At 50.5% G+C, this 22,415-nt stretch overlaps 1 protein-coding gene across 5 annotated transcripts in view; it reads right to left on the bottom strand.

The window, feature by feature from the left end:
* SAFB2 (scaffold attachment factor B2) overlaps positions 1–22,415 on the bottom strand; it is a 33,201-nt gene that overhangs the window by 5,499 nt on the left and 5,287 nt on the right. For 2 of the 5 annotated variants that reach the window (XM_058282020.2, XM_058282021.2), the window contains exons 3-15: positions 21,657–21,721; positions 21,366–21,569; positions 19,438–19,500; positions 18,557–18,584; positions 17,130–17,643; positions 16,665–16,714; positions 15,400–15,500; positions 9,888–10,037; positions 9,684–9,796; positions 6,066–6,196; positions 4,724–4,815; positions 2,157–2,293; positions 501–791 (exon numbers count right to left, since the gene is read on the bottom strand). In XM_058282020.2, the coding sequence (XP_058138003.1) occupies positions 501–791; positions 2,157–2,293; positions 4,724–4,815; positions 6,066–6,196; positions 9,684–9,796; positions 9,888–10,037; positions 15,400–15,500; positions 16,665–16,714; positions 17,130–17,643; positions 18,557–18,584; positions 19,438–19,500; positions 21,366–21,569; positions 21,657–21,721 (1,939 nt within the window). Of the gene's footprint in view, positions 1–500; positions 792–1,415; positions 1,829–2,156; positions 2,294–4,723; positions 4,816–6,065; positions 6,197–9,683; positions 9,797–9,887; positions 10,038–15,399; positions 15,501–16,664; positions 16,715–17,129; positions 17,644–18,556; positions 18,585–19,437; positions 19,501–21,365; positions 21,570–21,656; positions 21,722–22,415 lie in introns of those variants that run through there. The other 3 variants (XR_011646566.1, XR_009181953.2, XM_058282022.2) reach the window with 2 other exon arrangements.

Raw genomic sequence — 22,415 nt, 5'->3', positions numbered from 1 at the left:
CTACCGGGAAGCTAGCCTCGCAGGGATGGGGGACGGGTGAGAGTCAGTGGAGCAGCTCAGAGAAGCCAGAGACCAATAAACCTACTTTCTAAGTCAGAAGGCAATTTTCTTTTCAACGGGGCCTACATGGCCCGTCCCTCTAAAAGGACTTGTGACAGACTACCGTGGCGAGGCTGGCCTGGTGCATGTCTGCAGAGCTCCCCTGGGAGCCGCCGTGCAAATCCCAGACCCCCGAGATGAAACGTGGCAAGCGACAACCGCCCCGATTCTCTACAGAAGAGGTGAACTCGGAAAAAGAGGTGCACGGGCACCGGACCGGGACATGAAAACACAGACGTCAAGTGGTGCGATCGGTCTCCTGTTCAATCTCTCCGTCACCCAGGCGAAAGCCAACAGAAAGAACCCCTTACTCAAACTCACTCCCCGCAGCCTCGGTCCCCACCGGGGTGGCAGGGCCCGAGGCCCCACCTGCCCGGCCCGCCCGGGCGAGGCGTCCTCACCGCCGGTCGTCGTAAGGCCTGCGCAGCGCCGGCCGCCGCTCCTGCTCGTAGCGCAGCTGCTCCTGCTGGCGCCGCAGCTCCTCGCGCTCGCGGTGGATGCGCTCCTGCTCCTTCCTGCGCTCGCGCTCCACGCGCACGCGCTCGCGCTCCAGCCGCTCCCGCTCCAGGCGCTCGCGCTCCAGGCGGTGCCGCTGGAACTCCAGGTGCATGCGCTCCCGCTGCAGCCGCGCCTTCTCCTTCCTCTCGTGGAAGGCCTCGCTGCGCTGCTCCCTCTCGCGCTGCTCGCGCTCTCTGGGGAGGCAGAGGAGAGCCACCCTGAACCTCCCGGGGACAGCGCTTGCAAGGCCGGGCCCGTCCTCGCCGGGAGCCGGGCGGTTCCGGGCCGCTGGGGCTCAATGGCTCGGGCCCCAGGCTCCTGCCGCCCTCCCTGCCACACAGCTGCCGAAATGAAGGACTGCGGGGGACAGCGAGGAGAGACGAAGGCAGGGTCCCTCTGGGGGATGGACAGCCACTGCCACGTGAGTACCGAGAAGGGAGGGCGACGACGTGCACACGAGCAGACCGCGGGCAGCTGTCCCCGGGGTCAGGTACACGTCCCCCTTCTAGGAGAGGTATCGTGAGTGTCCTGGTGCACCTGCCCTGAGATCTGGCTGCATTTTTCTTAACGACTGTTGTGCAAGGAGCCTGGTAGGGGGGGTCAGGAGGCCGGGCACGAGCGAGGGGCGCGCTCACCCCGCTCCAGCACTGCAGCCAGGGCAGCCGGCGCCAGGAGAGCAGCCACCTCGGGTCCTACTCGGGCCCCGGGGGAGGCGTCCCTTTCACCCCTTCTCACCCCTTCTCACCCCATCTCTGGGTCCCTGCAAAGGCTCCCAATCAAGGACGAGCAGGTCCGAAGCTAAAGACCTTGGAAAGGGATCGAAAAGCTTTGCGGCGTGCTTTTATTTTTAAAGAGGGAGAGAAGCTGGATGTGCAGAGGCAGAAGTTACAGGAAGCAACTCAAATGTTGATGTAACCAGAAAACTTTCTACATGACTCCTCTTGGTTCAAGTTTCCCAAGCACTGGATATAAGGCTTTTGCTTCACTGAGCGACCAGGAGGCAAGACGGCAGCCACGGGGAGCTGTGCAAGCCCCACCGTGAAGCGGCAGAAGGGGACGTGGGCACGACGGGACTGAGTGGCGAGACCGTCCCCGGGCGGACCCCCTTGACACAGCCTTTCCAAAAGCGGAGGTGCCAATCCTGCGAGCCACGCGCCTGGCCAAATCGTCACGCTGCTTTACCAGGTAGAACGGCAAGGGAGCTCCGGTGAAGGTTCTCATCCGATTCCCACTGAAGGTTTTGGTGTGGAAGAGAGACGTCTCAGCGCCAGGGACCACACCATCCCACGAGAGCCACGCTCAGGCGCGCGCTCTACGAGGCGAATATCCGACCGCAGCCGGAGGACGTGCCGCCCGGCACAGGCGGGCTGCGAGGAGCCGCCGCCACCTGTCAACGGCCGCCTGACGCCTGCTCCCAGCCGCCAGCAGGCCTTTCCTCCGGCTCAGGTTAAGCGCCGGGGCAGCCCGCAGAGCCCCGGCGCTGGCCCTCAGGCCGCACAGGAGACAGCCTTCTCCAGAGGAAGCCACACGCCCACCAGCCTCGCTCGGTCCCCACTCACCGCCGCCTCTCAGTTTCTCGGATCTCCCGCTCCCGCTGCCTCTGGCGCTCCCGCTCCCTCTGCTCTTTGATTTTGTCGAACGACAAGATGTCTCTCTTCTCTTTGCTTTCTGATTTGCGATCCTGACTCTTGGAGCTCTGTTCACCAAGATTATCAATGTCAGAACAACGAGGACAAGAAAACACACAAAATTAAACACGCGTGCATCTGGGTGAGGCCACGGTCCTTCCACCCCACGTGGCTGGCGCGGACGGCGCTGGTCTCCCAACAGGAGAGCTGGCCAGAGCCTGCCTCCCCAAGACTCAACGGTGCTCTCTGAGCCAGAGCAAGTGTAGCAGGGCAATAATGGAAGAGAGAAGCTGGACAAAACCTCACTCCACCTACAGGCAACTTTTCTACGGGAGCAGGGCCAAAGCCACCAAATAACGCAAGGCCAAGCGAGGCTGCGAGAGCCCGGTGCCAGTGCACAGGCCCGGTGCCAGGTGGCCTGACACCCTGGCCTGCTGGCACAGGCCGCGGGCAGGTAGCCTTAAGGAAACACACCAAAGACACTGTCCTACACAACAGGCCCCTAAGCAGGCACGGAAGAGTGAAGATCAACTTCCACCAAGCTGTCTGAGCCCTCGAGGGCAGCGACTTCCCAGCCAGCTCCGCGGCAAACAGCACAGACCGCCGGCCCACAGCAGACTGGCAGGGGCAGGGGCAGGGGACTGGGAGGTGGCTTTCTAAAAAGCAGCTCGGCTCATTGTCTTCCGTAGTGCACACAGGGGGTCACAAAAAAAGACAAAGGACCCTGACAGGAAAAGGGACAAAGCTCATGACCAGGCGTTTTACAACACCTCTGTGTCCACAGAGGCCGTCACCACAAGGCAAGGGGCAAGGGCCACCTGAGACACGCCTCACCCACCAGAGGGGCAAGTCTGAGTGTGCCCGCCGCGGGCTGGAGACGGGGCGGGCTCACACACACCGCGGCAGGGTGCCACCCGGGACGCAGCGCAGCATGGCAGCGCCAAGACGGGCAGCCGACTCCGGGCCCCGGCCCGGCTCAGCGTCGGGCCCACACCCGACCATGAGAAGGCCTCCCCACCTTTCCCAAGAGCAACTCGACGAGGCCTACCGTAGGGAACGTCCACACATCTTCTGGCCTAGCCGCCCCATGGCAGGCTTTCACTGAGTTAAGAGTTTGCCAAGAGATGTCGGCAGACTGTTGCCTCAGCCGCGTTTCCTGGGGGTGGTGGAAACAGCCGAGTCCCCCCACAGGGAACTGGTGAAGATGACGATACACCCAGAAACCCACTACTGCTCTGCCTTAGAAGGAAAACGGATATGCACAACCTGCATGGCGCTCCGGGCATTATGCTGAGCAAAAAAAGCCCATGCCAGAGGGCACAGAGCGCAATGGGGAGAAGACGCACTGGTGATACTGGGGAATCGGGGAGGGGGCGGTGGTGACAATCGAGCAGCAGCCCAAGGAGAGCTCGGCGGGGACGAGCAGCTCTCGATCTCAATGCAGCGGTGGGCACACAGACCCACACGAAGGCTGAAATGTCACGGTGCCACGCACACGCCTTAGTGCGACATCAATGTCCTGGTCTCGACACCACCCTGGAGAGAAGCTGTGACCATGGGGGGAAGCAGGATGGGGGGACCCAGGAACTCTCTGTACTGTCTTCTGCAACTTCCTAGGACTGTCATCACTTTCAAACCAAAAGTTAGTTTAAAAAATGCTAACAGGTAAACCTGCAGGCCTCAGGACGTAAAGTGCTTCAAGGCAGGTTCCACACAGAAAAGATGCAGGACAGGTGGTTCCCGTGAGCCCCTGCGGCCAGGGCTTCCCTGCGGCCTCAGGGAGGGCACCGCGAGGGGAAGGGGGCGGCCCGCAGGGGAGGCGGCAAGGCTGCCGCTCGGCCCTCCTGGTGCTTGCTGGACCCTGTCGTTCCTACTCCCGACCGCACTGCTGTATTTTTTTTACGTCAATGATTCGGGTGGTAAGATTATGGGTCTTTTTTGTTTCCTTCTCCAGAGTTGTATTCTGTCATTTCACATAGCCCACGCGAGCGGGCATCAGGACCCGCTGCTTTACAGCATTGTAAGGTTCCTTTTAAATCAAGCTATAGCTGCAGGGTGTTCTTCGAAGAACGCTGCCCTCTACCCCCTTCAGCTGCCAGACAGAGAACCGGCCCCAGGGTGTCTGGCTGGGTGTCCGGCTGTGTGCCTGACTCAGGAAAGGGAGCTCACCACCTGACGCCGGGAAGACCGCTTCAGGGCGGGCTCTGGTTTTCTTTTTGGTTAGTTTAACAGTGAACTAGGAAATCAAAAGATGGGATAACCTGACAAAGAACTGGCCAAGGGTCAGCCCATCTAGCGAAAGCCAAGGAAAGCAAGTGTTGTTTTCAAAGCAGCGGCAGGATTCACTCTGTGCCTATACACACATGTGGACTATGAGCCACAGGCTTCCTGAGAGCTCAGGCACCTCAGAGGACTTGCGACATCTTACAGGGCAGTTTCCATAAGGAAAACCCAAACAGCCGTTAGACAGCCGGGCTTGAGCGAGAAGTAACACTCACCCTCTCTTTGGAACGGCTCGTGGTTTTCACGCTAATGACAGGCTCTCCTTTCGATTTATCCATTACGACCGTCCGTTCCATTCCTCTGCTTCCTTCAGGAAAAAAACAGCCATCGATCAAATATGCTGGCACCCCAGCTTCCCAACAGCAAGCAGCACTTGGGGTGACGCTGCAGGCGTGGGGCTCCAGGGCCTCGGTCAAGGGACTGACGTGAACTTTCGGGACGACCTCTGCTCCTCGCCTTTCTGCTCACTAAGCTATAGAGAGCGTTCAAATGTGGCAGCTTCGAGTAGTAAGCAGCTGGCATCCCTAGACAGGGCCATGCCGACCCAGAGCGAAGGAGGAGCCGTGGCTTGCTCACACTTAAAGCCAGAGGTCACCCACATTTTGCAACACGCACCAGACATCGTTCCCGCAAAATCCTTTCACCTCCCCCCCCGCACTAAATTCTAGTAGCTCCAGGATAGCCACAATTCATCTTCTCATGCCCCCCACACGCGCCGCAACGCCCTGCAGAGCCAGGCCCGCGCGCTCGGCGGCTGGAGCGGGAGGAGCCGCCGCAGCAGATGCGGGGCTTCCCCTGTCGGCGGCAGCCGCCGAGGCCTTGGAGCTGGCGCGCCGCGACACGACAGCCAGGCTCCAACCACCGGAACGACTTATTGAGGGAGATTTACGATACTTAAGAACATTTTAAAAAACATGTTCCTCTTGAGATTGCTGGTAAATTGCCCCAAACGCTTAAAATCTTACTTGTAATGTGCTGTAACAAATTTCAATGCTCCAGATGGCTGGGTTTTTGTTTTTGCGGGGAACTGGTTTTATTTTTTTGCCAAAACCATTCTTGCAGAGTTGCGTGCAAATTTTAAGGCACGGAGCATGAGACTTAAAAACTGACAATTAAGTGGAATGTTCCAAAGACACCCCCCTCAACTGGTACGACTGTTTTGAGGCTTCTGTCCCTTCTCCACTTCTTACTGTCTGGCTCTAACCTAAATGCAGAAAAATCTTGACCACATACCTGCAGAACTGCACCAAATCAGTTACAAGAAAGAAAGAAGACTCTCCTGCAAACCCCACAATACACTCTGCCAGAGGCTCTGGAAAAGCAAGCCCCCAGCCGCTGGGTCACAGTAAACACAAGGCACACACCAAGGGGGCTTCCGATGGTAGACAAAACCCCATCACCTACGTCACCACCTGAACCTGCTTTCTCACTAAACGCCCGCAAAGACCAAGGCTCGGCGAAGTCACCCCAAAGCGCCGTGCTTGCTTTCTCTGTGGCACGCTACCTCTGCCAGGCTTTTCTACCTTTTGTTAACGTTAACAGGACAACACCAATCACCTGATTTGGTGACTCTAGACCGGTCTGCAGGTTCCAGCTTCATATCGTCTTGGTCTTTTTCTTCCTTTTTAATGTCTTCAGGTCTTTTTTCCTCATTTTTCTCAATCTTCTCTTCCTTCTTAATTATGGTTCTAGTTGAAAACAGGGTTATCAAACTTTGAATTACTGAAATTCTGAAACAGGCTGGTTCACAGAGCCTCACTTGCTCAACCTCAGGCTTCCAAATAAAACCAATCTCTCCAAAGGCAGTTAAGTGGGGATAATTATCTGGAAAACGTGGTAACGATAAAGTACCTCTTCAGATGTAGTCCCTACATCCTCTTAAGTTATTTGCTAAATCTAAAAATACGCATAATGAAAATGGAGGAACATGGGCATGTTTTCAAAAATTGCTAGATGCACCGGTATATGAGATGTACAGGTAGGTACACATGAAATATTCCCACTATATAAAAACTTTTAAAAATTAATTTAAAATATTTTCATCCCACACGAATATTGTACTGTACTTTAAATTTTGTAGGGAAAAACACCTTTTCCAAGTCCATGGAGGCACAGTGCGAGAACGTGAGCTTCCTCCTGCCCACAGCAGCAGCCTCCACCCTCGACACCGACAGGGCCTTGGCCGTTCGGGGCAGAGCGGCCCGCTACGTGCCAGTGAACTCGGCAGCTGTCAGTAACATTACCAGTGAAGGCCATTTCACTTTAAGCACTGAAACAGATCATCTTAGCCACTCAAACTTGTCTTCCATATTCCCTAATTCGGTTTGTCTCAGGCAATTAAATTCCAATTTATTAAATGGCAACCATGTGCCAGGTTCCAGGACAGGAAAGGCAGGCCCCACGGGGTCTTCCAGAAAGCGCTTCTTGCCCTTCTCTCCACCCTGCTGGCTTGGATCTCCAGCCGTGCGAGGAAACCCTCCCAGCTGCCCCACATCTCATTCTTCCCCTCCTGAACTTCCAGAGCTGGGAAGGAGCTGTTGTGGGGTTCTTTTTGTAATATTAATTTTGAGAAACACTTTAAATACACACCGTAATAACTGACGGTGTGTAGAACTGACAATTATAAACGGTTTTGCTACACTAGTTTCCCTTTCTAAGGGATAAAAAAATAAGGCACTACAGGTAGGGCTGAAGTCGCAGGTACACTTGTCCCCTCTACCTCCCCGACCCTGCCCAGCTGGCAGTCCTGCCGCGACTTGACTGCCAGTCCTTCGGATCCACTTTTTGTGGCCTTATGCACGCATTCATGTAGCAATGACAATCCACGGCACGGTGTGATCTGTTCTAATCTTAAGATCGACACACATGGGGTTCATACGTGTATGCTGTTCTCCAGCTTGATTTTCACCTGGTTTGTTTTAAAGATGAATTTGTGTGGCTACACCCGGCTCTAGATACTTCTGCTAAGGTCCCGTGTCTATTTACCCCTTTCCTGTCTGATTCAGGGATGGCTTTCAGTTACTCTAGGACCACGACCCATCGCTACTGCACAGCTTAAGCTGTCCTGCGGGTGGGTTTCTGGGTAGACCCAAAAATGTCCTGGCGGGAGACACCACTCCTGCTTGCTCTCTATCTCATGAGGCACCTCCTAGACACAAAGGAAGAGGCTACCAGCACCAGTCACTAAGTCATTTTAAAGAGAAGAGTAAATATACACGTAGGAAGAGCGTCTTACAGCAATATACACAAAAGCATGGCCCCGGGCGCTGAGCCTTGGCTTGGGCCCGCGTGCTTCCTGCACAGCAGCCACGTGGCAGGCGCTACCCATCCAGGACAGGCAGAAACAAGCCCCCTCTCTTTGGAAAGCTTGTTTCACACAGACTGGCTATTAAAATTTGAAATACTGAAAATGAAAGGCAAGTAAATGAAGGTGTTTATTTAATGAAGAAATAAGGCAAACACTGATTTTAAACCCTTCATCTACCAGGAAAACCCCCTGGAGGCAGCTGGTCTCCATCCGGAGTGACTCGCCTCGTTCCAGTCCTAAGGCCCAGCCTGGCGCCTCCTCACCAGGCTGTGGGTCCTCAGGCTACGCCCCGTCCTCTCCCCGCAGCACACACCCCGCAGGCTAGGCCCCGGCCCTCTCTGAGCCCACGTCCTCTCCCCACCCACACACCCCGCAGGCTAGGCCCCGGCCCTCTCTGAGCCCACGTCCTCTCCCCGCAGCACACACCCCGCAGGCTAGGCCCCGGCCCTCTCTGAGCCCACGTCCTCTCCCCACCCACACACCCCGCAGGCTGGGCCCCGGCCCTCTCTGAGCCCACGTCCTCTCCCCACCCACACACCCCGCAGGCTAGGCCCCGGCCCTCTCTGAGCCCACGTCCTCGCCCCACAGCACACACCCCGCAGGCTGGGCCCCGGCCCTCTCTGAGCCCACGTCCTCGCCCCACAGCACACACCCCTCCCAGGCCGGTTCCAAGGACTAAGCGGTTGCTGCATTTCAAATGCTCACGGTGGCGCCACCTGCTAAATGTTAGCTAGTTATTATCACCTCTTACTTTTGGGATCAGAAAACAAAGGAACAAAACACACCTCCCAAGACAAGCAGTACCAGGACCCCTCAAGAGTCCCTCGTATTTGCCAGCACAGATGCTTAGCAAGACACACAGACTGCATCTCCTCGGAGAAGCTGCAGGTAAAATTATGGGTCTCCCACCCAAGTAGAGGAAGGCTGATCTGACACCCATTCACAAATTCCAGCTTGACCAGGATGAGAAGTGGCAGAGACACCTTTGAAACCCAAGTTCAGCTCCTGAGTGCTGATGTCCACGGCCATGTCTACTCAGCTAGGCGTTTTCTTAAACTCAGCGCAGAAGATCAGCTTTCGGAGACTGGCCACATACCAGACATGGCCAAAATACGCCTTCTTAAAAAGGTGTGCTCAAGCCTACAATTTTGCTGTAAATGTAAGACCCATGGTTCCCAAATTGCTGGGCCAAGGTGCCCCAGGCTGCTTCAGTGGGCACAGGGGTGCCCTGGGAAATTGGAAGTTTCTGCGGGAAATGCAGCAATGCTTGCCATCTGTCAGGCACCGCACTCGCTGCTAGCTGGAGGCTGTTCATTGCAACCTGAGTCAGGTTCCAGTGCTCTGGATGTTCTGTGCTTGCAAAGCTGGGTTTTGGGCAGTGGCTGTGCCATTAAAACAAGAACCATATAAAATCAATGTGGATTAGGAGAAACTCCACAGCCAAACAGGGTAAGAAACAGAACATATTCTTTGATGTCGTGCGTAGTTTCCCCCCAGTTGGTTACTAAGTTGTTAGTCCATAATGTGTGTTAAGGATATCTGAATACATTTTATAAAGATATAGGTCACTTTACTAAACTTTTTTTTTTAAAGGTATCAGGGGCCGGCGACTGAAACTGGGACTCTGTCTATGGGAAGCCGGTGCTCAACCATGCAGCCACATCAGTTTTCCCTTCACTAAACACCTTTAAGTAGAAAACTGAACACTGCAGTGACAGCAAGAATCCACAGTCACCTGAAATGTAACAGTGAGGCTGGTAAAGTCGCTTATATGCAGGAGGACACAGACATGTTTCACACCTGCGGCTGTGGCGGCCACGGCCCCCTCCCAGGCATCCCAAGAGAAGGGCTTTTAACAATCACTTTACTTTTCAATTTTGATATCCACAGAATGATGTCTGTCAACGCTAGATGATTTCTCCTTCTTTACGTCACACTCTTTTCTCTCAGAAAGCTTTTTCCCAGCAGGTTCATTTTGAGCCTAGAAGAGAAGGTGGGTAGAAATGAAGAACATACCAGGTTTTCTGGCTTTTGTGTAACTCTATGAGTTACGACAGAAAAGCCCTGCCCACCTTTTCGACGGAGATCATTCTTCCGTGCAGCTCGGTTCTGTGAAGATGGCTGATGCACTCCGTAGCCTCACCGGCTGTGGACATGGTGACAAATCCGTAGCACCGGGCCCCTGGGCTGCGGGCGTTTGTTACCACTTTGGCCCCAACAACCTGCAGGGAGAAGGGCATTCAGATGGCCCCCAACGGGTGATCAGCGGCTTGGGAAGACTCCTAATGGGTAACCGACAGCCGGAATCATTCCCACTTAGGATTTTTTACCACCCCAGGAAACAGTTTGCATCTTGCAATTAGTTACTAAATTGGTTCGAATTCATCTTAACCTATCAAGATGAATTATTTAGAAATAAAGTACAATTACTTTAGAAATAAAATCCCTCAGAATGAAAAGAACACAAACTAACCAAGCTAACGTACAGCTGAACCTTACCAAGCACAACCTGATTAATCAAAAGTTCTTCCCCTTCTCATTTCCTCCAGTTCCATGGCTTCCTAGGGACGGCTGAAGGGCCACCTACTCAGCAAGGAACCCAGCTGCACAGGGTCAAGACTGAGACCAGCTGTGACACAGGTGCAGCCTGTCAACTGTGTTCCCCGAGGAGATGGTCTGCTTCCGGCCAAGGCGCCCACCGAGCATTTACCCTCTTGCTTGCAGCAACTCAAGAGCTGGGGCAACAGTGGCCTCAGACACTAGCCCCCAGGCTGCCCCGTGCGGGACGCCTGAGTGAGCGGAGGCGCCTGAGAAGCCCGACGACTGCCCCGGCTTACTGCCTGATTTCCCAGGCCATGGGGCACGGAGGGAGACCGAGGGAGCTGGATGCCGGAGCGCAGGAGACCAAGGCAGCTACGGTTTGCAGGACGGACGCCCAGAGGGGAGAGCACCGCGCAGGTCTGCAGAGGGCTCTGACTCGAGTGAGTCTTCAGCTGAATATCGACCAGAACACACGGGCGAGAAAAGCTCAGAAGCCAAGCAGAGCAGCCCCGAAAAGGACAGGCCGCAGCAGCTCATGCTTCCTAATGGCCAGAGTGGAAAAGCGTGTAACTCAAGGGAAATTGGGCAGACTACTCAGAAGGGTGTTTCCTCAGGAGTGGGGACAAAATGAGCCCCAAACTAGGAAGTGGATGTGGCTCAAGCAGTTGGGTGTCCACACACACGGGAGGTTCTGGGTTCAGTTTTCGGTGCGTCTTAAATAAAAGAAGGTAAGCTGACACGGAGAGCAGAGAGTGAGTGTAAACAATGGGGATGGGGGAGAGGGGGATAAATAAATAAATCTTAAAAAAAAAAAAAAAGCCCCAAACTAAAGGCTGCACTGCTCTTAACAAAGTGCAAAAGCAAGCCTCAAAAGGCTCAAACTGTGTCCAAGTAACTTAACTGTATCTCAAGGAAAACTCAGGACTATTTATAGGCATAGAAATATATATATAGGAAAACGGACTTGGCCCAGTGGTTAGGGCGTCCGCCTACCACATGGAAGGTCCGCGGTTCAAACCCCGGGCCTCCTTGACCCGTGTGGAGCTGGCCCATGTGCAGTGCTGATGCACGCAAGGAGTGCCCTGCCACACAGGGGTGTCCCCGTGTAGGGGAGCCCCACACGCAAAGAGTGCACCCCGTAAGGAGAGCCGCCCAGCGCGAAAGAAGTGCAGCCTGCCCAGAAATGGCACTGCCACATGGAGAGCTGACACAAGATGACACAACGAAAAGAAACACAGATTCCCGTGCCACCGACGACAACAGAAGCGGACAAAAAAGAAGACGCAGCAAATAGACACAGAGAACAGACAACCAGGGTGGGGGGGGCAGTAAGGGGAGAGAAATAAATAAATAAATCTTAAAAAAAAAAAAGAAAAAAAGGGACAAGGACTTGAATAGTCATTTATCCAAAGAAGATAATAGAATGGCCATATACGTATATGAAAAGCAGCTCATCAATAGTCATTAGAGAAACACAAATTAAAACTAAAAAAGAGATACCACTTCATACCCACAAGAAAGGGTACTATGTTAAAAAACTGAGAACAAGACTTAGAGAGGATGCTAGGAAAAGGAGCCCTCGTACACTGTGGTGGGAATGTCACCTGGTGCAGCCACTGTGGACAACAGTGGAATTACCATATGACCCGGCAATTCCACCCCTACGTGCAGACTCTAAGACCCGAAATCAGTTCTCACGCTGGTGTTTGTACAGCGCCGTTCACCGCAGCATTATTCACAGCAGTCCAAAGGGGAAGCAGCCCATGTGTCCATCACAGATGAATGTGGTATACCACACAAGGACCGTCATTCAGCCCTAAAAAGCAGCACGGTACCGCTACATGCTACAGTGTGACTGAACCTTGAAAACATCGTGTTGAGTGAAATAAGTCAGACACGAAAGAACAGATATCTAAGGATTTCATGTCTATGAAATACTTAAAACAAGCAAATTCACAGAGTCAGAAAGCAAAAATAGGGGTTACTAGGGGCGGCAGGTGAGGGGAAGAGGGACTCATTTCTAAATGTGAGCTTTGGTTTGGGATGATGGGAGTAGTCTGGAAATAGTGAAAGCTATACAATTTTGTTGAGATACTTAATACCATACAACAGCCCACTTAAAACTGTTAAACGTGACTGTTAATGTTGTATTTATTCTACCTTAATTAAAAATAAATTTATGAAAAGAAAAAAAAGAAACTCCAAAACAGAGCATCAGCGAGTTCTGGAACAACTCAGAATCCTCAAATTGGGGGGTGGGGGGAGTGGAAAAATTTTAAGAGATACTAGTCAAAATTTTTCCAAACTTAATGAAAAATATAAACACAGAGATCCAAGAAACTCAACAGACCCAAGCACGAGAAACATGAAGGAAACTGCACCAATGTACTTTGTGTTGGTTTGGAGCTATGCACCCCAGAAAAACATGCTGCGTCTTAATCGTTTGCTGTGGGTGTGAACCCAATGCCAACAGGACCTCGTGGGGCTGTCACTTTTAAAGTGTGGCCAGCGGAGTCAGGGTGGGCCTTAATCCTGTCACTGGAGGCTTTACAGAGAAAGCCAGAGAGAAGCCACTGGGAGCCGCGAGAAGCTGGACATCAAAGGAAACGGAAAGAGAAATCGGACCCTGCCATGTGCACTGCCAGGTGACGGAAAAGCCAAGGAGCCCCCAAAGACTGCCGCCAGCCGGAAGATGCCAGCCCTGGGAGGAAGCGCACCTTCTAGCCTCTGAAACTGTGGGCCAACACTTTCCTGCTGTTAAGTGAATACATTGCAGGGTGCTGCTTTCAGCAGCCAAGAAGCTAAAACACACAGCATCATCAAATTGCCCAAAACCAGTGACAGAGAAAACCTCAAAAGCAGCAGGAGGAAAACAGACACAGTGTTTACTGAGGAGCACTGTGAGACGGAAGCAGCCTCGCTGGAGATCACGCAAGCAGGAACACAGTAGGGTGGCATCTTTATGGTCTGAAAGAAGGAAAGTCAACCCTACAATTCTATACCCTGAGAAAATATCTTTCAAAATGAAGGCAAAACAAAGGCTTTTTAGAAACACAACAGCTTTAAGGATTCATCAACAACTACCCCGCAGTACAAGATATGTTTAAGTCAGTCCTTCAGGAGGAAGGAAAACCGCAACAGATGGAAACACGGATTTACAGAAGGATGGATGTGCACCAAAAACAGCAAAGAGGTGGCAAAATTGACAAGACTTCCCCCCTTTATTTGTAAAACTCTTTAAAAAAATTGTTTTAAAAAAAAATACTGTGTGGCTTATAACATGCATAGAAGTAAAATGTATGACAAAAATAATCCAAGAGGGGGTGGGGTGGGAGGTTCTCATGTGATACACAACCTGGTATATCACTTGGGAGACAGAATGTGGTTAAGTGAAAAGTGTGCACTAAAGTCCCTAAAGCTACTGCTAAAAAAATAAAACAGGTTAGAGCTCTAAGCCAACGGAGATAAAATAAAATGATGTAAAATAATCCCCAAGAAGGCAAAGAGAAAAGGGGAACAAAGACCAAACAGGAGAAAGGGAAAATAAAGAGGAAGATGGCAAATTCAAACCCAGCCCTAAAAATGCTGGCGTAAATGTGACTAGGTCCTCTGGACATTCAAAGAAGTGGGTGGTGAGGAGGCAGCTCGGGCACGGGAGAGCACCCATAAGCCCAGGGCCTGTGACCACAGGGATGGAGGCGGCAGGGGAGAGCCCCATCCCCGAGGCGACGGAGGACTCTGCAGAGAGGGGCGCAGGTGCAAACCCTCACAGTTAGAGAGAAGCTTCGCATCCTCTCGAGGTCAGGGAGCTCAGCCAATCGGGCCATTTTACCTTCCCGTCAAATGAATTAGCCTTGCAAGGGCATCACTTCTAGGACAGACAAAATCCAAAGAGCAGATACCACGAGAAGCTCGCGGGTCACTGTCCCTGACATGCCCCCTGCCCTGGAGCCAGGCTACCAGGTCTTCCATTAGTTCACCCAAAGAGCAAGCATCCTGCCACAGGCTGCAGCTTTTGCCCAAAATTCCACTGGCACAGCCAACTCTGAACGATTCGGGTCTCAGTGTTAATCTCTTCATCAGCAAAGTTTGCCAAACTCACCCCCTAAATCTAAATTAGGTCTCCCCGAGCAAGACCACATCATCTGCTTGCTGCTGCTTTATCACGAGTGCCTGGGTCAAGAAGGAACTCAACGATGTAAGCAAACGAGTGGGCGGCTTATGGCTGTGATCGTTTCCTAAGTCCGTCTGAAGGACACTCTCTTAGGAACACTTCAACAGAGTGACTGCTTTCCCGGATCCTGCCTGCTTAAGTCACTACACCTGACTGGCTGGCAGCCCTGGACAGAGGACAACTCGGCCAGCCAAGAGGAGGCCACACATCAGTCTCTGCCACACATCACACATGCCCCGCGACCTGCTGACAGAGTGGCACTAAGCCGACCTCTGTCTTGGGGAGCCCCTCCCTCCTCCCAAGCCACGCGGAAGACGGGCGGTCCCAACGGCTTGTAGTAAGCTGGTTTCATTACCTACTTCTCGGACAGTGGCATCATTTTACAACATTTTACAAGAGTTCCTCAGAAAGCTTCTCAATTACTTTTCTCTTGCCCTCTGTGAGCAGCATGTTAGTTAATTTGTTTTTAAACCACTATTCTGTTCTGGTTATCAAACTGTATACTTAAAACACTAGAAAACGTAGAAGCCAACTGCTTACTATTACTCCCAGCTTTTACAGAGTTTTGGTTTTTTGTTTTTGTTTTAAAGACAAGGCAGAAAGAACCACAAGGACATTCATATCTTTGCTATTTTTACAAATAAATTTCTGAGCGGTATTCTTCCCGTGGAAGTGATGACCCACCTGCTCTGCTTGCTGCCTTCTCTGAACAGGAAAACGAGGCACTGTACACAAAAACTGGGGGCTTATCTTTTTTTTTAAACAGAAACAGAATTAAGTGAATCACGGTAGGAAGTACATTTCTAAGCTCTTGAGTGTCTTTTAGCCCCAAATCAAGGCTGGGTGGCAAGATGTGAGAGAAGGCCCACCTTTCCGTATTTGCTGAACAGGTTCTTCAGATCCGTCGCACGTGTTGACGACGACAGCCCGCTAACCCACAGATTTTTACCCGAACTGCTGCCAACGCGACCTGAAGCAAGACGGAGATGATCATATGTCACCTCGAAGCACACCAGGAGACAGAAGCTTGTTTAAGAGGACAGCCCTCTTAAAATCCTAACGGGATCCAATTTCAACCCTTCCGATTCAATCACCCAACTGTTGCCAACACACATGTGAGAACTGGAAAACCTGGAGAGCAGAAATATATTTCAGTTTCCTTTCTCAAGGGATAATCATATCCCTTTCAGTTGCAAACGGAAATGTCCGTGGATGAATCAGTTACTGATGAAGACAGCAGTCTAAAAATTCTTGTTGGGTGGTTATTTGGTGGGCAGAAAGATTCTCATGTCTCAGATAGGATCTCAACACAATAAATAAAACCCAGAAGCTCACCAACATTAAAAACCAGGTTCTCGATAGTGGCTAATAGCACAAATACAAGAATGTTCTCCTCTGAGGTAGAACAAATGCGTCACTATTCCAAGGAGGGAAGAACACGGTGACTGTGGGAAAACACAGGTACTGCGGCTCTGGACCACAGGCAACTGCGATGCTGCCATACTCTTGCATCAATGTCAGAGAAGGCACGACATCAGCGCTAAGGGTCAGTACGGGGGGCATGGAATGTTTTCTTTCAGATTAAGGGAAATGTTCAAAAACTGACTGAGGTGCTGCCATGCACAATGACGATGACAGTGAGAGCCACCGGATGCATCCTCTGTACAGGCCACACGAGGCATGGGACTGGGTGACATGCTGAACCAGGCGCTGAAGCGGGACTGTGGTTAACAGCACAAGCATGAGTGCCCTCCGAACGACAGCACACGTACAATGCTAATACAGGGTGTTACGGCCATGGGGCAGCCGGGGAAATGTACCAAGATATGCCATGGACCATGGTTTGTGGTGACAGCCTGATCCTGTTCTTTCAAAATCTGTAGCAAACGCTCCCCAGCAATGCAAGGGAATTCTACACATTACGCATGACTGTTCAGGAAGCTCACAAAGTCTCTAATTAGGGAATCTATGTGGTAAAATAACTTTCTCAAGACTTTAAGTGGTTAGCTCCAGTACCTCACAACAAAAACAATTAAAAGTGAACTATGGATCTGAAATGTGGGCATCTGCCTGCCCCACCCTCCCCAAATAAGGGAACCACTGGCCGTTCCTTTCCGTGTAAGTTAAATCATACCTTTTTCGTCTTTTATGACTGGCTTTATATCTTTTTCTTCCTTAAAAGAACTAGAGACAAAAGTTAATGTTATTTACACAGGGGGAAAAACCAAGGAGAACTAAATTAAATGTGCTAAAACTGAATACCTACCAGAAAATTAGTCTGAAATAAAATTTTAACAGACACCTTTGCAAACTTATATTGGAAATCTGACCCCCCAAAATACAGGGTCAGAGTCTTTAAAGTCAATTTGATTTAGCTGAAGACAATTAGCAATTTAAGAACACAACCATGATAGGTTGAGGAAAAGAAAGGAACCGAATCACCCATTAAAAACACACAAAGAGAAATCAAACATTCTTTAGAAGTAAACTACAATTTCATCAGTCTGGCTGGCCAATTGCAGAAAAACAGCTTATGTGTGTCATTAAACGACCAATGAAAAGGAGATAGCGTCTGGTCTAAAACTGAGAAAAAACAAACCTCATTTTCTGATCAGCGCCCTCACTGGCTGAGGACTCTTTAGGAGCCGGAGGGACTTCATTACAAGCTTCAAAATCAAACTTCTTCACGTCTTCTTTGCTATCTCTGGGTTCTGGGCTTGAGGCTTCCTTGGGCGCTTCCGTGACCTCCTCGCTAGAGGCTTCCGCGTTCTCTGACGCTGTGCTACTCTGCTCAACTGGCTTCTCTAGCCCTACAGGCTCACAGTCCTCCGGGCTCTCGCCATCGCCTGTCTGCTCCACGGGCTCCCTTTTCACTACTGCTAACAGGGTGTCTGCCTTGCCCGACTGAGCGTGTGCCGTTGACTCGCTGGCCAAATCTAAGTCACCCTCCTCCGGATGAGCGCTGTCAAAAAGGTCCTCTTCCTCTGCAAGTTTTCTGTCTGGCCCCACGCTACTTGTATCCTGTGCAAATGGCTGCTCCAGCTCGGAACCTTCTTCTTTTACTGGCTCAGATTTACAAGTTTCCCCCAAAATGTCGAGTATTTTCTCATTTTCTACGGATTTAACAGGAATAGAATGGCACAAGGTTTAATTACCAGGGAAATAAAGCAATCACAAATGCGGAACTGGCACGGCTGCCACACTAACATGAAGAGAACGGCTAGCTACACAGAGATTGGAAAACCCGAGGGTACACACGGTTACACTGGTTACACGACCTGCACTCCAACCGATTACTACATCAGCCTCTACGCTACACGGGAGCGGTAAGGCCCCCACCGATTTAAACACCTACAACCGTTTGGCTGTTTCTCAACAGTCGTCTTCGTTTTTGTTCAAGTCTGGGTCTTCCGACTTATTTTCCAAAGTCCAAGGTGCTGAACTGAATGTAATCACCATTCAATGACCGCTCAATTTCCAAATTTCTTTGAATTTCTTTTTAACAGAACAGTCCAATATGAAAACCAGAAACTCTTCCAACGGCGGGAGATATACGCAGTCCATAAGGGGAATAACATGTTGGAAATTTCATGAAGAAACTCTGTTTTCTCTTCTGGAATCCAGTCACTTCTCAGGGTATAAGTGTCCTTACAACAGCTTTCTCTGCCTTAACTGCATTAACCAACATGACTGCAGGGAAATATCACAAGATCTGTTTCATGTGCAGAAACACATGGAGGAATCACATGGGTAGGGGGATTATTTAAAGGCCACTCTATGTGGATAGAAAGAAGAAAATAATCACTGCAGCTCACCACATGTATCTGACCTCAAGAAGCCAGAACACCACTTCAACAGATCTGGTGATACGAATGGGTTTCCAATCTCTAATCCTTGTACGATCTGGTTTTTTCACCATTAAAATTATTTACAAGACCATAACACAGCTTAAAGTACGCATGGCTTTAAAAAAAAAAAAGCGTGAAAACTTTCAAACCATAACTGTCGTGTTTCTCTTATCAGTACCTGGCTCCAATAGAGGTTCTTCAATATCCTATTTAGGAAAGAAAAGAAGAGAAAATCCACAACACATTTTAAGAACAGGGCAGCTACAGCTCCCCAGCAAATACAGCTTTCAAGCACCTGTGCATAAGTGCCCACTTCAAAAAACTTACTCCACTCAAGAAAACACACGTGGTTTTAAGTAATTTAGTTCAGTCAAGCCCATTTCTCTCTGGCAGAAGCAGATCAGTGGCACCAGGACGCAGCCCGTCCACTTGTGCCCTCGCCTGGCCTCTCCACCTCCACCCCAAGACCAGCTGACGTCACACGACCGTGGCTGCCAGGCTCCCGGGCAGCTCGGAGGTCAGTCACGCGGCCGGCCACCCTGACATACCTCCCGCTGAAATTACGAACAAGATATTTCTTCCAACGTAAGGGGCAGCTGGATGCCGGTGCCCTGCGTTAAAACCTTTCCCCACTTCCCCCAGGACTTGTCGTAGTGGCCCAGCCCTGCCTGTCTGCAGCCCCCCGGCACCTCCCCCCGTGTCCTCCCTCTCGAGCGTGAGCCGCACCCTTTCCCCATCCCCTTGACTTCTGCCCTCAACTCTTCCCCCAGGCTCACTCCTGATCAATAAGGCAGACTTCCTCCAGGAAGCCTTCCTGACTCTCTCAGAGCCCAACCATCCAAACTCCTCCTTCCCTTCTCTTGCTTTCTAGCTACACACCTGTTGATAAGTGAACGCTTCCCCACTAGACCGCAAACCCCGAGACTCTTCCTCAACCTCTCATCCTAGGCACCTCGCTCAGGATCAAGGCTCGCCTACCATCTCTCACTATATCCCCTATAACCAGGGAAAACCAACCATTCCAGTCCCCCAGGGCTGCAGAATCAGGTGGTAACGTACCGAGGTTACTTTGAAGTCCAATGATGAAGCATCCAAAGCGTTCTCGAAGCCTTCCCCGTCCACCTGAAAGAACGAAACGGAAAACTCCTTTGTGGAGGCCAGAGTTGGAAACGTCAAGGCCTCCCTACACCTCCCTACTGTGCACGCAACCTTGGGTCTGTTTCGATTAGGTGCCTATTGCCATCTGCAAACACGGTGCTGGACGATCCAGTTTCTCGCCTGCCTCCCCGGCCTCCAAGGGTACACTGGGACCCCAGCATCTCCGAGACTGGCTCACAGACCGCAGGCGGTCTCTCAGTATTTGCTGAATGAAGAAATTACGCGCCCAAGCAGTTTATATACACTGGTAACCAAGTGACATCCCCCAGCCACAGAACTTCCAAAGTGGAACTCAAAAAGAGAATGATACACCGTGCACTCCTGATTTCACTTGGCAACAATACCTCAAGTAGTTATTTAAAACAAACATTTAACTTGATTTTTTTTTCTTTTTACTATTTTCTGGACAATGTGGAGGGTGAGGCTTTTTACCTCAGATACAAAAACAGCTTGCCTTTTTTCCCTTTTCCAGGTTTGAACCTATGACCTGGATGCTTTTATTAGCCTAGAACTTAGAAATCGAGTCACACTTCGGGAAAAAACACCCACACAACAGTCAGCTGCCCAACACTACCCCTTAGGTCAAGGTGTGGCATTCATGAGTTTTGACTGTCCGGCTCCAAGTTTAGTCTACAAGGGTACTTTTCCCAAGTTTAAAGCTATACTGCCCTTCTTTTTGGAATAATGAAATTGTTCTGACTATACAAGCCACTGACCATACATACTGGATAAATTGACCAGTACGTGAATATACCTCTATAAAACTTTTAAAAAAAAAGCTATACTGTCTTAACGCAAGCTTCAAAGGGACCAAACTAAAATGTTGGGCTAGAACAATAATCAGTTCTATGGTGTGACTCCTGACCACAGCAGCGTTCTTAACAAGGGGTCCGTGAGCTGGAAGTGAAAGTCAAGAACCCTTCATTCTTGGGGACATGCTGGCACGGGTCTATGTATTTATTAAACAATACACAGAACAGTATGGACTTAGTAAGGAGGCCGTGGTTTTTAGATGACTGGCAAAGGGAACAAAAAAGGTTAAGAAGCCCTGGACCTCGCGGAGCTCCAGGGCAGAACACTAGAAGTGAGAAGTTGGGAAAGTGCTATTAATAACAAAATTAAGTCATTCTTAACATATGTGAGTGTTAACAGTGGTTCCCTTTAAGGAGAGGGGCTCTTCTGGAGGGACAAATACAAGTGCCTAACCTTGTGCACAAAAGACATTTCTAAAGTATCTACCGGAGTACCTGGATGATGTGGCTATAAGCCCCTTTCCCCCCCATCTGGTTGCATCATCGTCTTTTTTGGTGCTTCGCAGTGTGGGGGCCTGCGCCTCTCCGCACAGGTCTGGGGTGCCATTTTTCCTTTTCTTTTTTTTTTAACGAGGAGGTCCCAGGGATCCAGCCCAGGTCCTCCGTATGGTAAACAAGAACTCGAGTGCTTGAGCCACAGCCACTTCCCTATAGGCCACTTTTGCTTCCTTCTGTATTTCCTTAGCACTGTTTCATAAGGAAAAACTCAATGGTGTGAGCCGTTGACTTCATGACTCACAGCATGCTTAGAAAGCGTCTCTCACCCAAATACTACCAAAATATCCCCAGCACTGCAGAAAAGCTGCCCGTCATGGTTACTACTTGGCCTACAGACAGTTTTAAATGGATGTAATTTACCACCAAGGTTTAGGGAGCAAACGCAGTATTTGCGGATTTAGCTGTAGTCTATTTAGCCAACTACATATATAGTCTTCCTCACACAAACGGCGGCCTGCAACCACACTGGAGGGCCTCGGGGCTACTGCCACAATTGTGCCACGTCTCCAAGTTACCTACAGCATGTTCTGTGAGCTGAGCTGGAAGCTGTCTCAGTGGTGCAGGCACGAATTCCTTACTGTCACAAAGAGAACCAAGGAGGCTGTCAGCACCACCCTCCCCAAGGTCAGGGGCACTGCTGTTTTCCACCTCAGCCTCATCCAGCACGCTGATATCCATCATGTCGATGTCCTGCAAGTTCTCCATACTGGCTTCCACCTCCTCCTTTGAAAAGAAAAAAAAAAGAGGTAAGCAGCCCTGGGCAAAAGACTGCAGAGCTCCCTCAGCCAGCTCCACTGTGACTCCACGTACCTGCTCATCTCTAGAATCTTCCTCTAAGCCATTATCTTCCATGCCTTCCTCCTCCGCCTTCTGTCCTAATTACAGGATAATTGTTCAGTCAGATTATACTCAAGCTCTGGTCTCACAGTTAGATTTTGCAGCGCGATGTATTTCCATCTGGGAGAACTTGTTACAATGAAACTAAAAGAAATGTCCTTCCTTCCACTGTGTGTAATTTTGTCTCAGTTGGTATTCTAAGTAAACCACCGACCAGGACATGAAAATCTAATTTCTGTAATACCATCAGACAAAGAACTTTTACTTTTCATCAAACACCAAAAACTTCAAAATATTTCAAAACCCCTCCAAACTAGTAAGACAAACATCCCAAGAGAAAAATGATCAAATGACAATCAAGTATTTTCCAAAACAAATCAAAACAAAAAGGACAAAGCCCATCTAGTAACCAAAGAATTACCATGTAAAATACACGCTGTCGCAATCACATACCGGATTTAAAATTCGTTGGTTCTCCCTACGTTTTATCCATTTTAAACGCGCAGGTTGCCTTTCGTGGGTCTTTGGCTCAGGAACTTTGGGCATGGTAAAGGGGCGAAGGCGGCCATGAGCTTGTGGTCACTGTGGTGTTTGTGAAAGCAAAAGAACTACCAGAAGTAAAGGCTGGGTATTCCAAAGGCAGGGTGGTAACAGGGAAGGAGAGTGGATACACGTAAACTTGGCAGGGAAGTAAAACCTCCAGGGTCCGTATATATTTAAAGGCCTTAAAAA

The sequence above is a fragment of the Dasypus novemcinctus genome, chromosome 19 (genome assembly GCF_030445035.2).
Source record: "Dasypus novemcinctus isolate mDasNov1 chromosome 19, mDasNov1.1.hap2, whole genome shotgun sequence".
Lineage (NCBI taxonomy): Eukaryota > Metazoa > Chordata > Mammalia > Cingulata > Dasypodidae > Dasypus > Dasypus novemcinctus.
Note: the sequence above shows the minus strand (reverse complement) of the source record. Positions and strands in the feature narration are given on the sequence as shown.